The sequence below is a fragment of the Oculina patagonica genome, chromosome 6, assembly GCF_052425735.1.
Source record: "Oculina patagonica isolate OP01 chromosome 6, crgOcupat, whole genome shotgun sequence".
In the NCBI taxonomy this organism is placed as follows: Eukaryota; Metazoa; Cnidaria; class Anthozoa; order Scleractinia; family Oculinidae; genus Oculina; species Oculina patagonica.
Window position 1 is genome coordinate 8,775,348 of NC_135763.1, and position 19,078 is coordinate 8,794,425.

The following is a 19,078-nucleotide window of genomic DNA, read 5'->3' on the forward strand; positions in this document are numbered from 1 at the left end:
CCCTATAATGAATATTTTCCATCGATACTATACTGTTCAAAGGAACGATTCAAATATATCTAACGCATTCACGAGTAGGTCATAGACCTCTTTGATTCTCCGAAAAAATTACTTTGCACTAGATGCAACGCGCAAGGAGACTCGCAAGGGCAATGACCCTGAGTAGGATGAGAGATTACTCGAACTTAACAGATGCAAGTTACTCAAATCATTTCTGCAATTTCTACAAAATTTGTTGCATAATACAAATGGACGGAAATTTTCGTGCAACTTTCAAAAACAAACAAAGATTTCCCTAGGAGGATGTTTCACGTACAAATGTGAAACACACCGTCTGTTTGAGGTTTGAACGAATTTTATTTTGTAGTATTATCTTCAAATACAAGGCGTGCTTATAAATTAATTGGTAGAGAAGTGTTAAACTGCTTAAAAAGAACGCCTCCTTTTTTTTTTACAATACTTTCGTTTTTTTCCATTTCGTTTCCATCAAAAGTGGATGAACTGGTGACAGCTTAGTTGATCTCGAGTCAATTGCCCTGCTCCCACCCGGTGGGGGGAGGGGGGTGGTGAAAAATAGAGGTATCGGGTGAATGGCATGCTTAATAGAGAGATTTAGTGCGGGTACAACAGAATCAATGAACTCAAGTTACTGCACGTAAACCAGCCGTTGTAATGACGTCTCATAATTATAAGGAAACAACTATCATCTTGTCTCCGGCTCTGTGCTATAATCGGACCAATGTCTTCCTTGTAAGCCACTAAGCTGTATACTTTGTTGCATTTGCTGAAACAGTTCATGTGTCGCCTCATCTACTAAACTGTCTGGCATCCCCTTTCTTCTTTTTACTGAACATCTTGGCTTTCTGTTGTAGTTTAGAGCTTTTGTATCCAGCACCAAAGCCACCGCCCCCGCCTCGTCTTTGAATTCGTTCTCCTTTGCTGCTGTGAACATCTGAGAGAATTCGTTAAGGTATGAAAAGTCAAACGGAGAAGTAATAGCCGATATACTTCGCATTAAGGACACACGAAGACGCGGGAAGCAAGAGAGACGAACGCAGAGGGGGAGGGGAGGAACGGAGGACAAGGGAGGGCAGCCCACGAGAGCGCAGGCACCACCCGCGCAGGAGCCGGGACCGCAGCCCAGAGCAGAATGGGGCCCCCGAACGGGACAAACGCGAAATCCCGTGACATAGTCCCTTAATTCTTATGCTCCCATTTTTCGTTGAGATCGTACATACTTCAAACGACCACCATCCTGGTTTCACATTGTGATAAGTACATGTACCAAATTTCCCCTGCTCCCCACCCACCCACCCATCAGGGAACATTTGGATCTCTTCCCAGGTTGCGCTCGCCATATGAAACTAAGGTGGCGGCCGTTTCAAGTTAACGTACGTTCCCGACAAACACACGGAAAGGTAAGGGACTACTCTCTGGATAAGATGACACTCCATCGCAGGTAAACTCCGAAATTTACGCCAGATTTCCCCACAAGTCCAGATTTCCCCACAAGTCGCCAGTACCCATAAAGAAACCTAAGTGGATTGAAGTGCCTTGTTTAAGAGCACAACACTCGGTTCAGAGCCAATTGACTTGGCCAGAGTTCGAACACGGACCGCTCGATCTTTATTTCAAGTCTAACGCACTTCCCAAGGGCCACAGTATTCCAAATACAGCCCAAAACATGCTCCTTAAACCTAAACTCCGCAATGAAAACCAGTTTCAAACTGTTTGACACTGTTTATTACAAACTCAAGTAGGAAACTAATGAGAATAAGGGGTAGGACAACATAAGGATAAAAGTTTTGATATAACACTAAATTCACCCAAAACTGAATCACACGAAACATATAGTAATCAGTTAGAAGAATCTGGGTTCTGATCAAAAGGATACTCAGATTGACTCGTGGTGGGACCAGGAATCCAAACGCTGGAGCGACTCTTTGAAGGTCGAGAGCATCGACATTGAAGATGGACTTGTGTTGATGCGAAGCATAAGCCTGCAGGTATGATCTGTATGCTTCCCGAGCTGATTTATGCAAGTAGTAGTTCTTTTCAATGAGTTTTTCAAGCTGCGGGACAAAATAGGAGAAAAGGGATTCAAACATTTTGTTCCAGCGGTGGTTTTGTTTGTGCAATAATTTTATATTTAACTTGGAGTTGTTACGGTTTTTAAGCCATTATTGAAGGGAAATCGGCAGCCCATGGACTGAAGGGGTATTAACTTTTATGTGGGCGCAAAGTAATAGTAAACGAGATTGAACAAAAACTAATAACACATGACCGAAAAAATAAAATTAGTTAAACGTGTAGCGTTTGCTAACAATAAGGAGTGCATCCACAGTACAATAGCATGGACCTCTACAACTGGATAATAGTTGAGTTTTGCGATGAGAAAAAAGACTATGAATTTAACACGGAGTCGTTATCTTAAAAGTCTTTTTGTCACAAAAGCAATAATGCACATTTCCTACTGAGTCTTGTGGGGCAATTGACCATTACGGAATGTTGAGAAAATATTCGAAGAATTTAAAAATCACTGACATTTAGCCCTGAATCACAAGCTTTTCTCGTGTTCTCCCAACATACCTAATGGGTGCACCAATAAAACAATGAACCCACAAAAAATGCGGCCTAGATCAATAGACCTAATAAGAAATTGATTGCATTTTTTCTGTTGTCTGGTGAATTTTCTTAAAACGATCATGGCGACATTTGAAAATAAATGAAATAAATTAGTAATATACCCTTAAAATTCCACACAGTGACTGGTTTTCATTTGATCTTCAAGGTAAAGTAATTTAATCTTGTAGACAAATGTTTTTCTGGGCAACAACAGTTAACAGTTGCCATTTTTTTTACTGTTGTTTAAAGAAACCTCACCTGTGATTGGATGTTGTATATTTTTGATGCTGAAAAGTCATATTCGTTGAGAGGAACCTGGAATAAAAAGCAAAACCCAATGATCGATTTTACAGGGCTTTCAACAATGTCCATACAAGTGAGAAGTCGTTGTAGTGGGTACATGTAGGCCTTCAGGAGTCTATCCAGTGGTCCACAACTGCCGGTTTCTGTAGCACGATGCAACTGGGAGTATTGCTTCTCTCCCCGGATGGGAAGTTGGTTCATCGCATGCCCCCCTCATTGAAACTGTGACAGTAAAGTGTCTTGCCTAAGGACACGACACAATGACCTGCTAAGGGCTCAAATCCGGGCCAAGGTGTTTTACTTTAACTGACCTTAGCCTGCTTGAGATATCTCAAGAATGCAAGCTCCTCTGGTAATAAGAGAAGTAAGGCATGACCGCGTCCATCGTTTCCACGAGCTGTTCTTCCCACACGGTGAATGTACTCCTATCAGAGACACAGCAAAAGAAGCCATCAATCAGAAAGACTCCAATAGATGTGAAGCCATATCGTGAGGGAGGAGGGGATTCTTTGGAGGAGATTTGGCTTAAAGATATATTATTAATTTTCAAGCTGGCATTATTGGCATCTGACAACAAATACAGTTAGTAGAATCCCGATTTCTTGAACCCTCGTTTTTTCTTTTAAATCTCCCGATTACTCGAATCAAAAGTTGTTTCCCTTCTCTTAGTTTAACACTATATTAAATTATTTTACCTCCGATTTCTCAAACTACTCGATTTTTTCGAACCAATTTTCGTGCCACTTGGGGGTTCAAAAAATTGGAATTCCACTTGCAAGAGTCAAGTCAAGTCATAATGATAATGATAATGAATTTATAAAGCGCATTTTTCATATATATATGTTCAAATGCGCTGTACACATACTGTAATTTACTACACAAGGCCAGACCACAACACCGGGAGCTCCGTGCCCTACTCTTTGCGAATAGTATGTGGGTTCTTTAACGTCCCCTGTGATAAGACTGAGACGGGACCTACGGTTTATCGTCCTTTTTCGAAAAGACTAGAATGTCTTACCATTTGCAGATGCAATTATAAAGGTAGCACATTCTCCTCAGTTATTTTAAGACCCTGAGTGCTGGTCCGGTCTGGGGTTCGAACCCACGGCCTTCCGCACAGCAGTCCGGCGCTCTACCAACTGAGCTAACCAGGCGGCGGTCATACACAAAAGGGTAGAGAAAGGTTTGCTAGCAGTCTCAATCATCTAGGATCTTGACAAGTTTTGTTTTCTTCACAGCTCATATTTACCTTGGGGTCATCGGGAGGGTCAAACTGAACAATCCAATCCACTTCCGGTATATCCAGGCCCCGAGCTGCCACATCAGTGCACAGCAATGTTCCAGAACTGGCATTGCAAAACTCAAAAAATGTCGTGGTACGTTTCTGTTGCTTTTGCTTTCCCTAGCAGATAAAAGAAGATAAAATCCTTTGTCATTATCTCTGCAATATTATTTTGCATCACCTGTTTAAAGGAGTAAAAGAATGTATGTTTTCTGAGCTTCATTACTGTCTTGGTCAAGAATCTTGTGCAAATAGCACTCCTGCCAATCTAAATGAACATGTCATTTTATTGCCAAGAATTACAAGTACACAAGCAGAGTGATAAGGTCAGTGCAGTCGAAGCTCTCTTAAAGACACTCTCCTAAGCAGACAGCTCTACTTATGACCACTTGACAAAATACTGTTTGAACTCCCATACAAACTACGTATTTTCACATTCCCCTAATTAAGCAGACGTGGACCCTTTCGAGGGGAACGATTTTAGCTTTTCTATTGTTTTCAAGCTTCCATAAGTGGACACTGCAAAGAAAAATCTAATTACAGTACAGTTTTTGCCACGATCCGTACTACTGTATAAAACAAACAATCATTTTATATGGCATACTTTTTTGTTCTGCATTAACGGCGTTTGTATAAGTGGTGAGTAATGTAAGTAGTACAAGCTTGTGTTACTGGCCACCTATCTTCTTATAATACTGCTAGTTGCTGCTTATGAGGTTCATTCCTTTAAGCCGACAGCTCCAGTTAAGGACACTGTTTCTGCATCCCTAGGGTGTGTGCTTATGGGAGCTTTAAATGTATCTATTTATTACAACACTCTAACATGCATGCCCACCATGCCTCCCACCTGTGCAGTACATGTACTTACGTGTATATGGGCTACTGGAAGGTCAATGTAATTGAGTAGTTCATAATGGTATTTCACAGAGTTACAAGATGAGAAGAACACCATGACTTTCTTGTTTCTGTTTTTCTTAAGGAAAGTAAACAACACAAGAAAACGCTTCTCTGAAGGTACCACAATGTAACCCTGCAATGGAAAGATAATAGCTTGTAATAACCATATTTTGGTTGACATAATTTTTTACAGTAATTTAAGCTCTATTAAGGTCGCGGGGGATACCAACTGCATGAATAAATTCATGAAGGAAAATTTTGCTTGACCTGCATCTTTAAAAACGCTTATTTCTCAAAATTTTACAGAGACATAAATAAATGACGAAAGATTGTGAATGTCATCTTTTATTTGGTAGATTGCATTTAACGGCGATGTTATAGCCTCGTTAGTGCCAAATTGGGAAAAACATGATTTTGTGGCAGAGTTTGCGGAACGAGTAGGAGACAGCACACTGTGATCTTGTCAAAAGCTAATCAATCAATACCTCAAGAGTGTCATAACAGAAGCGGACTTTTTAATTTAAAGTTTGCCAGCAAGTTATGGCGGTTTAAGTGCGCAAATTTGAATTCAATGTCTTCTACCTCTTTCTTAAAGCGCTCTTTTAAAATTCCGCTTCTGTTATGACACACTGCAGTATTCATAGTTTACCTATCTGCAGTGGCAAGTAATGAAGTTCTGTATCCGCGCTGTATTCTCTGCCACAAAATTGTCGGAAAAGTCCAAACTTTGAGATTTCCGAAGGTGTCCCGACCTAAATACGATCATTTTGCCAAGGAGAGATGTAATTATGGTAATTATATTCCACGCTTTTATGGTGAGAACAATGCGTTTTTAAATAGGGCACGATTGTTTATGCCAAATATTTTGTGATTACTCTGAGTTGCAGAAATATTCAAATTTAAATGAAAATAAGCTTAAAGACTTCCTACAATCTATATGAACGTATATCACTAAGTGTTGTTTTAAATTGGTTAAAATATCAAAGAAACAGGGATTTTTTACAAATCACACGCACGCGCCCATATTTTTGTCCAGTCATAAATATCTCGTAAAGTTGTCGATGTCAGTCGTTGTACTTCGTGCATACGCTTTAAATAAATGCATAATGATGAGCCTGAGGTGTCCCCCGCGACCTTAGGCAACCCTCCTCTTTTAAGGATGTTCATGCAAAATTTTCTGACATTCAAGTTCTTCTTTGTAGTTAACAGAGACAAACGATCTGAGTCATATTTTGTACAAAATTAATGTGTCTGTTGTGTAAACTATTCCAAGTGTTGCCATCATTAATTTTTTTGTAAGACTTAACCCTGAAAGAGATATTTCAAACAGTTGTGCAGCAAAACCTCAAAAAGTGGAGTTCAAACGTGTTCATCCCCCCCCCCCCCAAAAAAAATAGACAATCATTTGCAAAAGTGATCCCTTAAGAAAAAAGTTGGGGTCACTGATCGTTTAAGAGAGCAATCTGCAAGTGAAGTAAATCCAACAGCTACCCACCCTGTATGTGTTTAGATTTGTAGAAAGCTTGACAGCAGGCTTTAAGGGGGGCCTTAAAGGGGGGCAAGAACATAAATTTATGCATGCATACATGTGCATACTGTACAATGTAATTCACCTGTTCAAGACCATCCACTGTTGAAGTCTCTCTGTGATCGTCAACACCAACATAGAGGGGAGATTTCTTGAGAGAAACACGTGCAAGGTCTTCAACATTCCTTGTCTGAGTGGCCGAAAACAAAACAGTCTGCCTGCGAACTAAATAGATATCCCAGCATTAATGGACCTATCAGAGTTAAGCCTGACTAGGGGACCTCAGGCTTATATGGGGCACCATAGACCTGGCAACAATGATGTAGCATGTTGCCCTGCTGTGCTTACACTGTGCACCTTCAAATACAGTAAAAACCCGCGTATAAGAACCTACTAGGTTTTTTCAAGTTAGCCTAAACAGGTTCTTATATAAATGGTATTTAGTGTAAAATTAGGCTCACTAGGTTCTTAATTAGGTTCTTAACTTTTGTTCAAGAAATAAAGTAGAAAATTTAAATGATCTGCTCTTTAATGTCCAATAACAGTATTCTTGGAGGCTTCAGTAAGCAAAATACTATACTATTTTAATCTTATTCTGTTAAAATCAAAACTATACCAGTTTGTAACCTTCACTATAATTCCCAATAAAATGTGTAACTATGCTGTAACTATAGTGTACAGACTGTGTTATAAAATAATATATTTTTGAGAAGATTTTTTAATTCTATATTTTTGAGATTATTTTTTTCTTTTTTGAAAATAAGAAATTGTTTTAGAATTTTAGCCTAAAATGGTTCTTATGTGAAGGGTGCTTAAAAATGAAATTTTAGCCTAACAGGTTCTTAAATGTTAGGTTCTTATACGCGGGTTTTTACTGTAGTCCTCTACAAGTTTTCCTTTTTTTTAAATGGCCTCCATGAAAAGGTCTTAGTCCTCCTTACTCTTTCGGCCCAGTCTCAACAAAAATGAGAATTATACTAGGGCCGCCAAGCGGCCTGAAGTAATAATTCGGATTATATAAACAGACGAAGTGAGAAATATATGAGAAAACAAATGGTAGGAATTTCCCAGTTAGTGCTTCAAACCACTTTTTAACGCTAAAAATATAAGGGGTACCCCCTTAAAAGCAAAACAAGGGCCTGGGTCTACCCATAAGGCCCTGGTGCCTAGGTCCCGCGGACCCATGATCCTTCGCTGGCTTTTTGACGCCGTGAAATAGACAGGCAAAGCAACACCCTATAAATACACCAGGGAAGGGTGAAGGGTGGGAACCTCATATATTTCTCACTTCGTCTGTTTATATAATCCGAATTATTACTTCAGGCCGCTTGGCGGCCCTAGTATAATTCTCATTATATTTCACAGACTCCGTTCGAAATATATGAGAAAACAAATGGTAGTTTTTAACGCCACTTGTATAAGCAATTAAAAAATCATAACACAGCCAGTTTCCAAGTAAACTTAAATGAGAGGAAAAACCTCGATGTCAGTGTAGAACGGCTGTTACATCTACCTTGAGGAAAAAAAAAAAAACCTCCATAGCAAGGTTTAAATTAAACATGGGATAACAGTAAAATGTGCTGAATGCAGTTTAAGCACAAGACCAATAGGTCATCTAATGCAAAAAGTAAGTGTGAGAAATTTACTGGCGGCTGCTATTGTAGAAGCAACACACACTAGCATAGCTTTAAAATATGACTGTCTATTCCTGCTGCACACATAAAAAATTTTCTAGCCAGCCCACAATGCGTTATAACGGTTTGTGGGGCAGTCTAATTGAAATTAACAACTAAACGGTTGACAGAATGTATGTTCCTAAAAAGATAAAATAACTAAATATCGTTGAAGACATTATTTGGGAGAAAGCTTTTTGCCTTGGTCAAAGACGGGCAAAAAATGCTTCTGTAGGTTTGTCTGAATCGAGCCTGAAATATCAGATTTTCTAAGCATAATATAACATATAGCGAGTAAGAAAGACACCGCAAAAAACTCCGTTAGGAGAGTTGAGGTCAGAGATAAATGTAAACTCAGGGAGAACAACTTCCTGGCTGGGTGAAGTTAAAGTGTTAGGGGCTATAGTAGCTTTGTATAACAATGAATAACGTGTGTACTACCGCCCGAAAACATACACCCATTTGCCGCGGTTTTGCTCAAGGCGATTTCGCCTAGGAACTCCGACAGACGCGGCGCGGGCGGATTTTTCTGGATTTACCGACGTCTGCCGCGGCAAGTGAGGCCGCAGTGTAGTAAGTTATAACGGCAGTTTAGATAGGCTACAGATACGCTTGTGTTATGTTCAAGAACGTAACATTTGCCGGTGTGATACCGTAATCCCTTGCTTGGCAAAAAATAGACGGGTTCCAATAAACTTGGTATACGTGACATACACCAAAATAAATAGTTATTATTATGTAAAACGACTTATTTGGATAATTGTGGACCCAGACTTCCCTCTTGCTTTCATAGCAGATCAGTCGTTTTCTCGAAGGAGAAGTTTGTTTAGTTAAAACTTCTGTTTTTTTAATAATTAAAAAGCCCAAGCTTTAAAAATAAAAACTGAATGAAAATATGCTTGAAGTGGTATAAAATTATAGCAACTAATTGAATTACTCAAGTCGCTTAAAAACAAGGACTTCACGCATTCCATTTAATTTGGCACTGCAAAACTGTCCACATTTCGCTATGAAGGAAAGTTTTTTACGCCAAAAATGCATTTATAATAATCAATTTACATTACACCGTGTAATGTAAACTTATGTAAACTTTGAGGTTATGGAAAACCCTTTAAGCGATTTTCTTATCTCATGATCTGCAATCATCTGCTTCTAAACGTGAAATAAATGCGACAGGATACTGTCTTAAGTCTCTGAGTTTAATGTCGATCTGACAAACAAACAAATAAACATATGGGTATTTGCCAGGTTCACTTGTAGGCTTTTATTAGGACCGGAATGCAAAAGGCGGGAAATATACAGGCATTTGCCAAATGGCTAGTAAAATCAGAACGATAAGATTTGATAGCCATGGGCTTCGCGATGTGATATTCCGCGAAGCAGACAGTGAGAACAGTGTAGAATCTTGCTGCTTTTTCCTGACGGAATGGTAAAATCACTAACATTGAAAACAATTATGAAACCCAGTAAGTGGGTAAGCACCGATGTTGGAATATGAATGATTTTCCAAGGTTACTTGTTAACCTTAAAGGACTGGTGGAGAGCCACTTCAGAGTGTTTTGACGACTTCCTTAGTTGCCGAAGTCAAAGGTTTATAAGGACTTGAATAGACTTTCACTTGAAGAAAGTTGAAAGAGGCTTAATCAATTCTGTAGGGCCAAACACAGGCCGAATAGGCGGGTCTTGAACCGGAACATATTCCCGTACGAAAAAATAGTCAATTTTAAGAAAAACTCGTAACGAGAACTGAAATGAACGAGTCCTTAAAAATGTACTTGACATAAAAACTCCTGGTAAAAGCGACGCTTTTAAGCAACTGATGTTTTCCGTCTGGAAAGGTTCGGTACAATGAACTTCATTTGATCGGGTCTATCACTAGACACATGGGTCCTAGGTTTTTGGTACCAGGAAAACGAGCTTCCGTGAAAAAAATCGTGTCGTGAAAAGGGAAATCTTTCATAAAGATCCTTTTCGTGGTAACCTATGAAGTGCTGGAATAATACAAGAGCCTCCTGACCCGATACGCGGGTAAAGGTGGAGACATATAGGGATGGTATATTAAAAACCGAAGGCTCATTTCTGAGAACCCGCAATGATGTGGAGAATACACGGTACGGTTTTGGGGCGATTTTTAAGTCACAAGGCGCTAGGAGTAATTGTACTGTGCGAGTCTAATTGACTTCACCTTTTGACCGTCGTCAACGCTAATTCTGGTAGCTCTGCAAGGGTTACGACCTGGTTCAGGCTGCAAGAAACACTCTGTTTGCAGAGAACAGAAAGAGCCATAGTTGTAATTTTGAACAAATTTACTGTGGTAAAATTAAGTTTCTATTTATCTGTCTGATGTCTCAAAATAGACAGAAAAGCATTTGCTCTGCCAGCAGGTAAAGCTTGCAGCATGGTTAATTATCACATAAGTTGGACCTCAATCATACACCAGGGGCACCATACATGGGGCCAGTGGCATTCTAGAAGTCAAGGCAAACAATGAACATTGGACCTTGTCCCTTTCTTGGACAGAATATCTCATTCAAAGGGAAACTTGATTTGACAATTGCTGATCAAGTTTTGGGAGCAGATAGTGCATCCACTTGAGGAGTTCCCAATTTTCCAGAATAAGAAGATATTGCTTATATATAATAATATATATTTGCAAAAGTTAGTATCCACAAATTTGGGGAAAGAGGATAATGGTTTCCAGGAGGTTGACTTGGAAGTGAGTCGAACAGACCATTATCATCACTGTAATACTGTACTTAAGTTTGCAGCTTCGTCAGATATGTCTTATCAGACTCTGTTTGTTTCTAAATGGTCTCTACGAGTGCTATCATTATAAGACTGCATTGAGTTCCCAGCTTCTTTAGATGTCTATCAGACTCGGTTTGTTCCTTAATAAGCTCTACGAGTGCCTAAAATAGGCTCTACAGGTGCCTGAATAGGCAATATTGGTGCCTCAATGGGCTCTATTGGTGCCTCAATAGGTAATATTGGTGCCTGAATAGGCGATATTGGTTCCTGAATTCATAGGCAATATTGGTGCCTGAATAGGCAATATTGGTGCCTGAATAGGTAATATTGGTGCCTGAATAGGCGATATTGGTGCCTGAATAGGCAATATTGGTGCCTGAATAGACAATATTGGTGCCTGAATAGGCAATATTGGTGCCTGAGTAGGCAATATTGGTGCCTGAATAGGCAATATTGGTGCCTCAATAGACAATATTGGGGCCTGAATAGGCGATATTGGTTCCTGAATAGGCAATATTGGTGCCTGAATAGGCAATATTGGTGCCTGAATAGGCGATATTGGTTCCTGAATAGGCAATATTGGTGCCTGAATAGGCAATATTGGTTCCTGAATAGGCAATATTGGTGCCTCAATGGGCTCTATTGGTGCCTCAATAGGCAATATTGGTGCCTAAATAGGCGATATTGGTTCCTGAATAGGCAATATTGGTGCCTCAATAGGCAATATTGGTGCCTGAATAGGCTCTATGGGTGCCTAAATAGGCTCCACAGGTGCCCGAACGGGCGCAGCAGAAGTCCAAATGACTTATCGGTCGCCAAAGGTTCGCTGAACTTCTATCCTGACGAGTCATTAGCCATAATCGACAGATCATCAGACTGAACTTGTTCGCAGCGAATCTATTCGCTCGTAAAGACTCTCGAGCGAGAGAAGAATCTCCTGAAGAGTATCATCGTCTTCTACGTGAAAGGTCTTTGCGTCGTTTGGCAGGACCATTCATCACGTATTTCAGGCAGACGCCGAAACAGTTTCGGCGGGAAGATGGCGACCAGCAACGAGTCCTTCTATGCGACTTTGTGTTGCCAAATGGATATCTTCAGCGATGCAATATATCTGAAGGGCGACAAAATATCGCTAAAAAGAAACCTGCTGTGCTAAAAACACAGAGGAATAGCCTGAAAAGGTAAAAAATTAGCAAAAATACAAGATAAAGGGCAAATACTTACCGTGGGGTTTGAAGCACAAGGAAAAAAAGCCAGCGAAGGATCATGGGTCCGCGGGACCTAGGCACCAGGGCCTTATGGGTAGACCCAGGCCCTTGTTTTGCTTTTAAGGGGGTACCCCTTATATTTTTAGCGTTAAAAAGTGGTTTGAAGCACTAACTGGGAAATTCCTACCATTTGTTTTCTCATATATTTCGAACGGAGTCTGTGAAATATAATGTACATGTATACTTTGTACAACTTGGACAAATTCTTGAGGGTGAGAATTGCAAAATAGGTAAAATGCCCCACATGTGATCCCCTCTTCCCCTGGGCTTAACACTGATGGGTGCATTAACCAATTTAATTACCTACATTTTTGCTTAAATGTAAGTTTGTAGAGTAAATTAATTTCTCCTGGCAGTATCAGTGCCTTGTCAAGGAGACATCACCTGTCTACCACTAAAATTAATAATATTGTTGTATAGAAATTAGTTTAATTTACAACAATCAATAATAAGAATTATAGTACCACATAATTACATATAACAAGTTACATGTACAACTTTACCTGGAAGAAGTCTGATAATTTGCTTCATTTCCTCTTCAAATCCAATTTCAAGAATTCTGTCAGCTTCGTCAATAATTAGACACTGAAGATTCTTGAAAATAAACCCTTGCGTATTCTGCAAAATACATATTGAAGAAGAAACAAATAAATTGTAAAATTGGTTATGGTTCTACATGCACAGCGATAAAAAGTAACAAACTTTGTAATTCAGCAAATACTCAATAACCACGGTTGGTGTAATTTTCTTAACTCTTTCACTGCTAAAGTCGACTTTTCTCGACATTTGGAGGAGCAGTCAATGAACCACTTGTGATGTCGTCAATTTGAAAGTCAGCAGATTTTAGTGATAAGCATCTGATAGAGCTAGGTTTGACCTTTTCAAAGAACTATTCATTTTGTGTATCGGTCGCATCCTGACAGAGCTAATCGAGAAAAAGTCAATCACTTTTTAGTGCAAAATCGGTGCTTAAACAGGCCAAAACACCTGTAAAAGATCGAGGTCCTCTTTTCAGGGTATACCAATGTTTTAATCAAAACTTTTTTGGTCTAAAGGAAGGACGGATACAGTAGAAAGAAGTGGAAATAACAAAGCCGAGAGAAACGAAAGGAAAAAGAGCAAGAAAAAAAATGGAAACGATTTCGCAAAAAAAAAAAAAAAAAAAAAAAAGTCCAAATTTTGGCTTATGCGCGTGCGCCAAAGTACAATTTTGTACATTTTTCATGGAATCTTCATCAAAATCTTGCTGCATTGTGGAAAAGTGCTTTTAAGCAAAGTTAAAGGAAATTCAGGATCGTAGCATCAAAATTTCAGTTTAACGGTAGAAAAAAAAACCCTGTTTTTGGAGAAGTTTAGCACTGAAAGGGTTTCTTAAAGTACACATTTGACTCCTCAATTTTCAGAAGTGACAGCCCTTAGTGCCCTATGTATGCACTTCATGTACTGTATGTACAATTTGTTTCCCTAGTTTTAAACTCACTTGTAGGTGATCCAGTAGTCTTCCAGGCGTGGCTATCAGTAAATTGACTCCTTTCTGCAGACGTTCAGCCTCGCCCTTTCTGTTGGCCCCACCCATAACAATACCAAATGTGTGACTATGGTACTTGAGCAAGTCTCGTGCCACACCGTATGTTTGAAGTGACAGTTCTCGTGTCGGGGAGATTATAATCACTCCAGTACCTGGGTTAATGAGAAACACACAAGACTCAACAAACAGTGCCAATCTCTCATGTTCTTTCTTAGCTTGTTTGTTTTTAACATACATGTACAGTATTCACAAAGGAAGGCCAACAGGCTTTGGGACTTCGTCCCCTCAAAACAGAGTGCCAAATTCTCCAATAAGTCAGCTTGCATTCAAGGATTGGACAGTTCAAGGAAAAGCAACAAAAGCCAGATGTGAAATCAAACTTCCATCAGATGTTGTTTACCAAACGTGACTGGTGTCCAGACTTCCCTTTTTACAGGACTGAATGGTTACTAAGCAATTGCTTCGTATCTTCCAATACACGTTCTTTCACATTTGTTGTTCTCTTATTTCCATTCAAATTTCGTTGTTTTCCACTATGGGCTTTTCCAATAGAGCATCTCTATTGGAAGAAATTGAGAATTTGATTAAAGAGAAGCTTCAAAAGGTACATGTACAGTACCGCTCAGAAATAAGCGTCCATCGTATACGCACCTTATACGCATATACGCACATACGCAGACGCACATACGCACATACGCAGACGCGCGTATGCAATGAAGCGTAAGCACATACGCAGTTCTTTGTTATTCAATGCTCTTGGTTCTCATTGTGTTGTATTGTTGGAGAAAACAAATAAAGTTTCTTTGCGAGAAAATAATAAAACAGCGTTGGTCGATCGAATGATAAAATCTTTATTACTTACCGAAAGTTCCAAGTTCATAATGGTATAAAACAGTGCGTTTCCAAAACATTCACGGAAATATCTCGCTGACATCGAAAGCAGAATTCGCTGCAGATGTAAAATAACTGTTGCATATTTTCGACTCTTTGACCACATCAGGTTAAAGACGAGGAAGTTTCTTTAGTGTTGTTCTTCTTAACTTTAAGAAGAAACCGAGTTGGAGTTAGCTCGGTTCCGCCGAATCAGGACAAACATAACCTGCGATCAGGCAATCTTCCGACAAAACATGAAGCACGTGTGTAATGTCACGCGTACGAATTTTTTGTGTTATGACTTAAGACGCAAATATTAAACCTTAAAGTTCAATCTGTCATTTAGTTTTCTTTAGAAAAACGCAGTTAAATGTGTATGAAAGAATCTAAATCGGATACTTGCGTGCGGCGTTGTGTTACATTTATTTACGATGGAGTTTATTCGAAAGGTTTCAAATTACTTTTGACATATGCAAATTTTGCCAACTTTTGGACTCTTTTTAGCTGGGCCGCTTTAAAAAAGCAAAATTTGTTTAACTCCTCTAAAGCTGTAATAACAATTGATGCCGTTATCTGTGTTAGTAATAAAGACAAGTTTCATTCAAGAAGAATTTAGGTTCTGGGAATTTTATGCTAAATTCACCAAAAAATAAAACAAGTTCATTTCAAGCTAGATGCGATGGCGCGTCACAAGTCTGCCTTTCAATTTAATATTCACGGGAAGGCTTTACGGCTCCGATGTTTTTTGAGAGTTGATTAACGCAGGAAATACACAGCATAAGATTAAAGCTTATCACGAATAGTAACCAACTACTTTACCTCAGTGCTATTTTAAGTATTTTTTAAAATCAACCTTGAAAGTTGGGGTACGGCTTATCTACAAGTGCAGCTTATACATGTATGTACACGCCCCATCATGCCCCCCCCCCTCCTGTGTTTTTACTTCTACAATTACAAGGGTGTATTGATTGTGAGCTTATTACTGCACGCAAGGAGATTGTTACTAAGTAAAAGTGTAAACACATACCATTCCTTGGCTTAAAGCTGAGTTTATATAACAGTTCCACAGCTGGGATAAGAAATGCTAATGTCTTTCCACTACCAGTCCTTGCAGCACCAAGTAAATCTCTGTAACAAAAAAAATGTCATTAAAAAGTTCAATTTTATTAATCAAAAATTTCCTTGAGATACAAATTTAAGCACTCAAACACTGCAAAACAAGTACCTGAACACAGTCTCTACACCAAGTCAGCAATTATTAGTAGAAATTTATAAAACTTCAAGTTTATGGTTGCGAGGTCATACAACTGTATAAACTAAGTACTGTCAACAGTCGCCGGTAGATTTTCCAATAGATAATTATTTTATAAAAAATGTTGTTTATTTGATTATTGCACGACGTATTTTTAAATTCAAGGCACCCAATAATTATAATGCTGGGTTGAAATTTATGCTGGGTCCACATGGTGAAGTTTGAAATGATCACCCATGATTCATTTGGCTGCATCTGGCAGCATGGACATACCTTCCCTTAAGCAGCGGCACAATGCTTTTGTACTGGATTTCCATCATGTTGGTAAAACCCATGTCTGTGATTGCATTCAATGTCTTCTCGCTCACAACTTCTTCAAGAGACTTGAACTCTGTGCCATCTGGAACTGCCACTTCTGCAGAGGAAAAAACGTGTGACCTTCTTTAACACCAGTCAAGCTGAGAATTTTTAAATACAAGTGTCTACCCACTGAAAAAATGTTGTTACAAATAGAACAAAGAATTCTGATTATGACTCATCAAAATGATTTTGTTGGGTTACCTGATAGAGCAGTTTTCAATTGAGTGTCGTAAAACCAAAACCAAAGTAATTACTCTGGCCAATCACAAAGGACACTGACAATCCAGTGAACCAATCAAAACTCAAAGCAAATACATGTAACTGACACAAAGCACGGGAAAACGTGCACGAGCGAGTCACGATTGGTTTTGGTTTTTGTTCTGATTGGCTGAGAAAGTGGCGCGAAATTTTTAAGCCAATCACCAAGCGTAGTTATGCAAAACCAAAGCAAACGCAATTAACTTTCGACACTCAAGTGAAAACTGCTCTATATCCATAATAATTACATGACTTTGTGTGCACATATATATACATGTTTACATGTATGCTGTGGTTTCAATTCATCTTCAATTTAAAATTTTCAAACCAGTTCAATTTTTATTTCTCTTTGTTTCAGATTGTGAATAATGAGTTAGAGACAAAATAAAAATATACAGTAGATCATACTGGTTTCAAAAATTTTAAACCAAGGATAAATTTAAACCACAACGTACAGGAAAAAATTGAACCTCCTGCATAAATCAGCTACATTAATTTTTCTGGTATTTTCAGTCAAAGGCTGAGATGATTGACATCCACCACTCAGATGTTCTTATTGACCTTAAGGGTTGCATGTGATTGGTTATCACCATAAAAATTTTAATGTTTAAAATGTTGTTGTGTTCTTATGGGTTTAATTATCCCAGAAAACAGGCTGGCCTGCTAGTTTAGATCTCAGGAGAAATTCTTCTACTAAAGTGAAAAATTCCCAAACTGACTCTGCGAATTGCATGATGTGATCATGTTCTTATTGATAGCATCCCTGTTGCCAAAACCTCTTCATGTGAATGCAGGATATAATCTATTTGTCTTGGGTAATCTGGGTAGCAAGCAGCCTGCTTACACTGGCACAACGTATTTGATATATTTAGGACTAAAGGCCCTAAATTAGAATAACAAGTTACCTTCTGGTAAGCTCACACTTTCATACGTCGAATGCTTCTGCTTCTTTGCCACGGCAGGCTCCAAACCATCATCGTTCGATAAGATAGTGGGTTCAATTCCTAGCATTTGAACAGGAAATTACATGTAAGGTAAACAACTAATGCATGTAACATTAATGTACAGTGATTGCATGTAGTTGCTTACTGCGCTGGATATATTTTTTATGTATGAAAAATTACAAATAAAAAAACTTTATTCAAATATTGATGTCTTTGGCACTGTCATGCTAATCGGGGAAGTTGTAAACAAAATTATGAACAAATATCGTAAATATTACACAGAAACTTGTTAAAAATCCCAACTGGCAGGAGGCAGACCACTTGGCTATTCACAGAGCATGGAGGAGTTAAATTCAGGGCCACCAATGACAAATCCAACTACTGTAGTGGCAGGGAGGAGGATATGAACCTGGGACCTTGAGATTACATGTCCAGTGCCCTAACCACTACACCACGCTGCCTCCTGTATTACTGTGTCTTACTGTTTTGATTTGTATGAACCAAATACAAGTACAGATGTATGTTGTAAGTCAAAGGTTGAAGACAAGTTTAACCTGAAAACCAATTTGACCTACAACATATATATGAGCTTACAGCAACGTTGGCTTTTAGCTTTATTAATAATTATCTTCATGTACCTTCTTGAACTTTCTCTCCATCTGAGAAATTAGCGCCTTGTCTTTTCGTTGTCTCTTTAGGTTTCTTCGCCTTAGGAACTACAAACAATTGGGGAGAAATTAACTACAGCTTAAAAGTGCTTTGACACCAGGGGATTATTGCACAGAACAGCTGAGATTTCAGTTCTGGTTCTACATGTGAATGGCGGAGTGACGAAGTCAACAGTCGATCACAAGCTTGTCGCCTTATAAAACCTACCTTTATCGATCGCTGAGTCGCTGGGACGTAGCTTCCGCTTTAAATTTTTCTTCTTTTTCTGTTTTATGTGCTTATCCATACCCATAAAGAACGTTTAAACGTGGTTTATATGGCCCAAACAAAACTCAACTCAAACTACAAACGTAAACGCACGTGAATGTGTGAATGATGCCTTGGTAGCCGGGCCTGCCGGTAGTACCGCTGGTCCCAACAAGGCGCGCGGGCTTCCGTTCTCTCCAAATTTGTTGGGAGGCCATGGGTCCATAATGATAAGAGTTCGTTTAAACAACAACAACAACAACAACAACAACAACAACAACAAACTGACACTAGCTAACGCCTGGGTCAAACTTTAAAGAGGCCAGGCAGCGTAAACGTTTTTAGCAGGACGTTTACTCAAATACGGGTCTGCAATGCGTACATGTGCGAACAATTTGTTAGAAACTTTTTGTTAGCGGATGCAGATGCGTGTTTGGACCACCCATTCACAAGATTTTTTTTCACACCCTTTTAATTTAAGGCAACAACATTCGAACAAATGAGAGAAGAAATGTAACCTGCGCACATAAAATAAAGTAAAAAAAAAAAACCTGTGCGCGTGCATGATGAATGCGGAAGCCGTCGCGGAGAGCCACGTCAGAACAACGGAAAAAGTAAACAAAA

The 19,078-nt window shown here is 39.1% G+C and overlaps 1 protein-coding gene across 1 annotated transcript; it reads right to left on the minus strand.

Moving 5' to 3' along the window:
• Positions 1–308: 308 nt before the first annotated feature.
• On the minus strand, positions 309–18,581 carry LOC144658988 (uncharacterized). The gene is made up of 14 exons (XM_078519509.1): positions 18,416–18,581; positions 18,178–18,255; positions 17,501–17,599; positions 16,251–16,392; positions 15,753–15,853; positions 13,805–14,004; positions 12,828–12,942; positions 6,721–6,860; positions 5,079–5,240; positions 4,178–4,330; positions 3,240–3,353; positions 2,884–2,940; positions 1,895–2,072; positions 309–952 (listed from the first exon to the last, which is right to left on the minus strand). Exons 1-14 carry the CDS (start codon positions 18,498–18,500, stop codon positions 807–809), a joined length of 1,770 nt encoding a protein of 589 aa, XP_078375635.1. The 5' UTR covers positions 18,501–18,581; the 3' UTR covers positions 309–806.
• Positions 18,582–19,078: the final 497 nt, after the last annotated feature.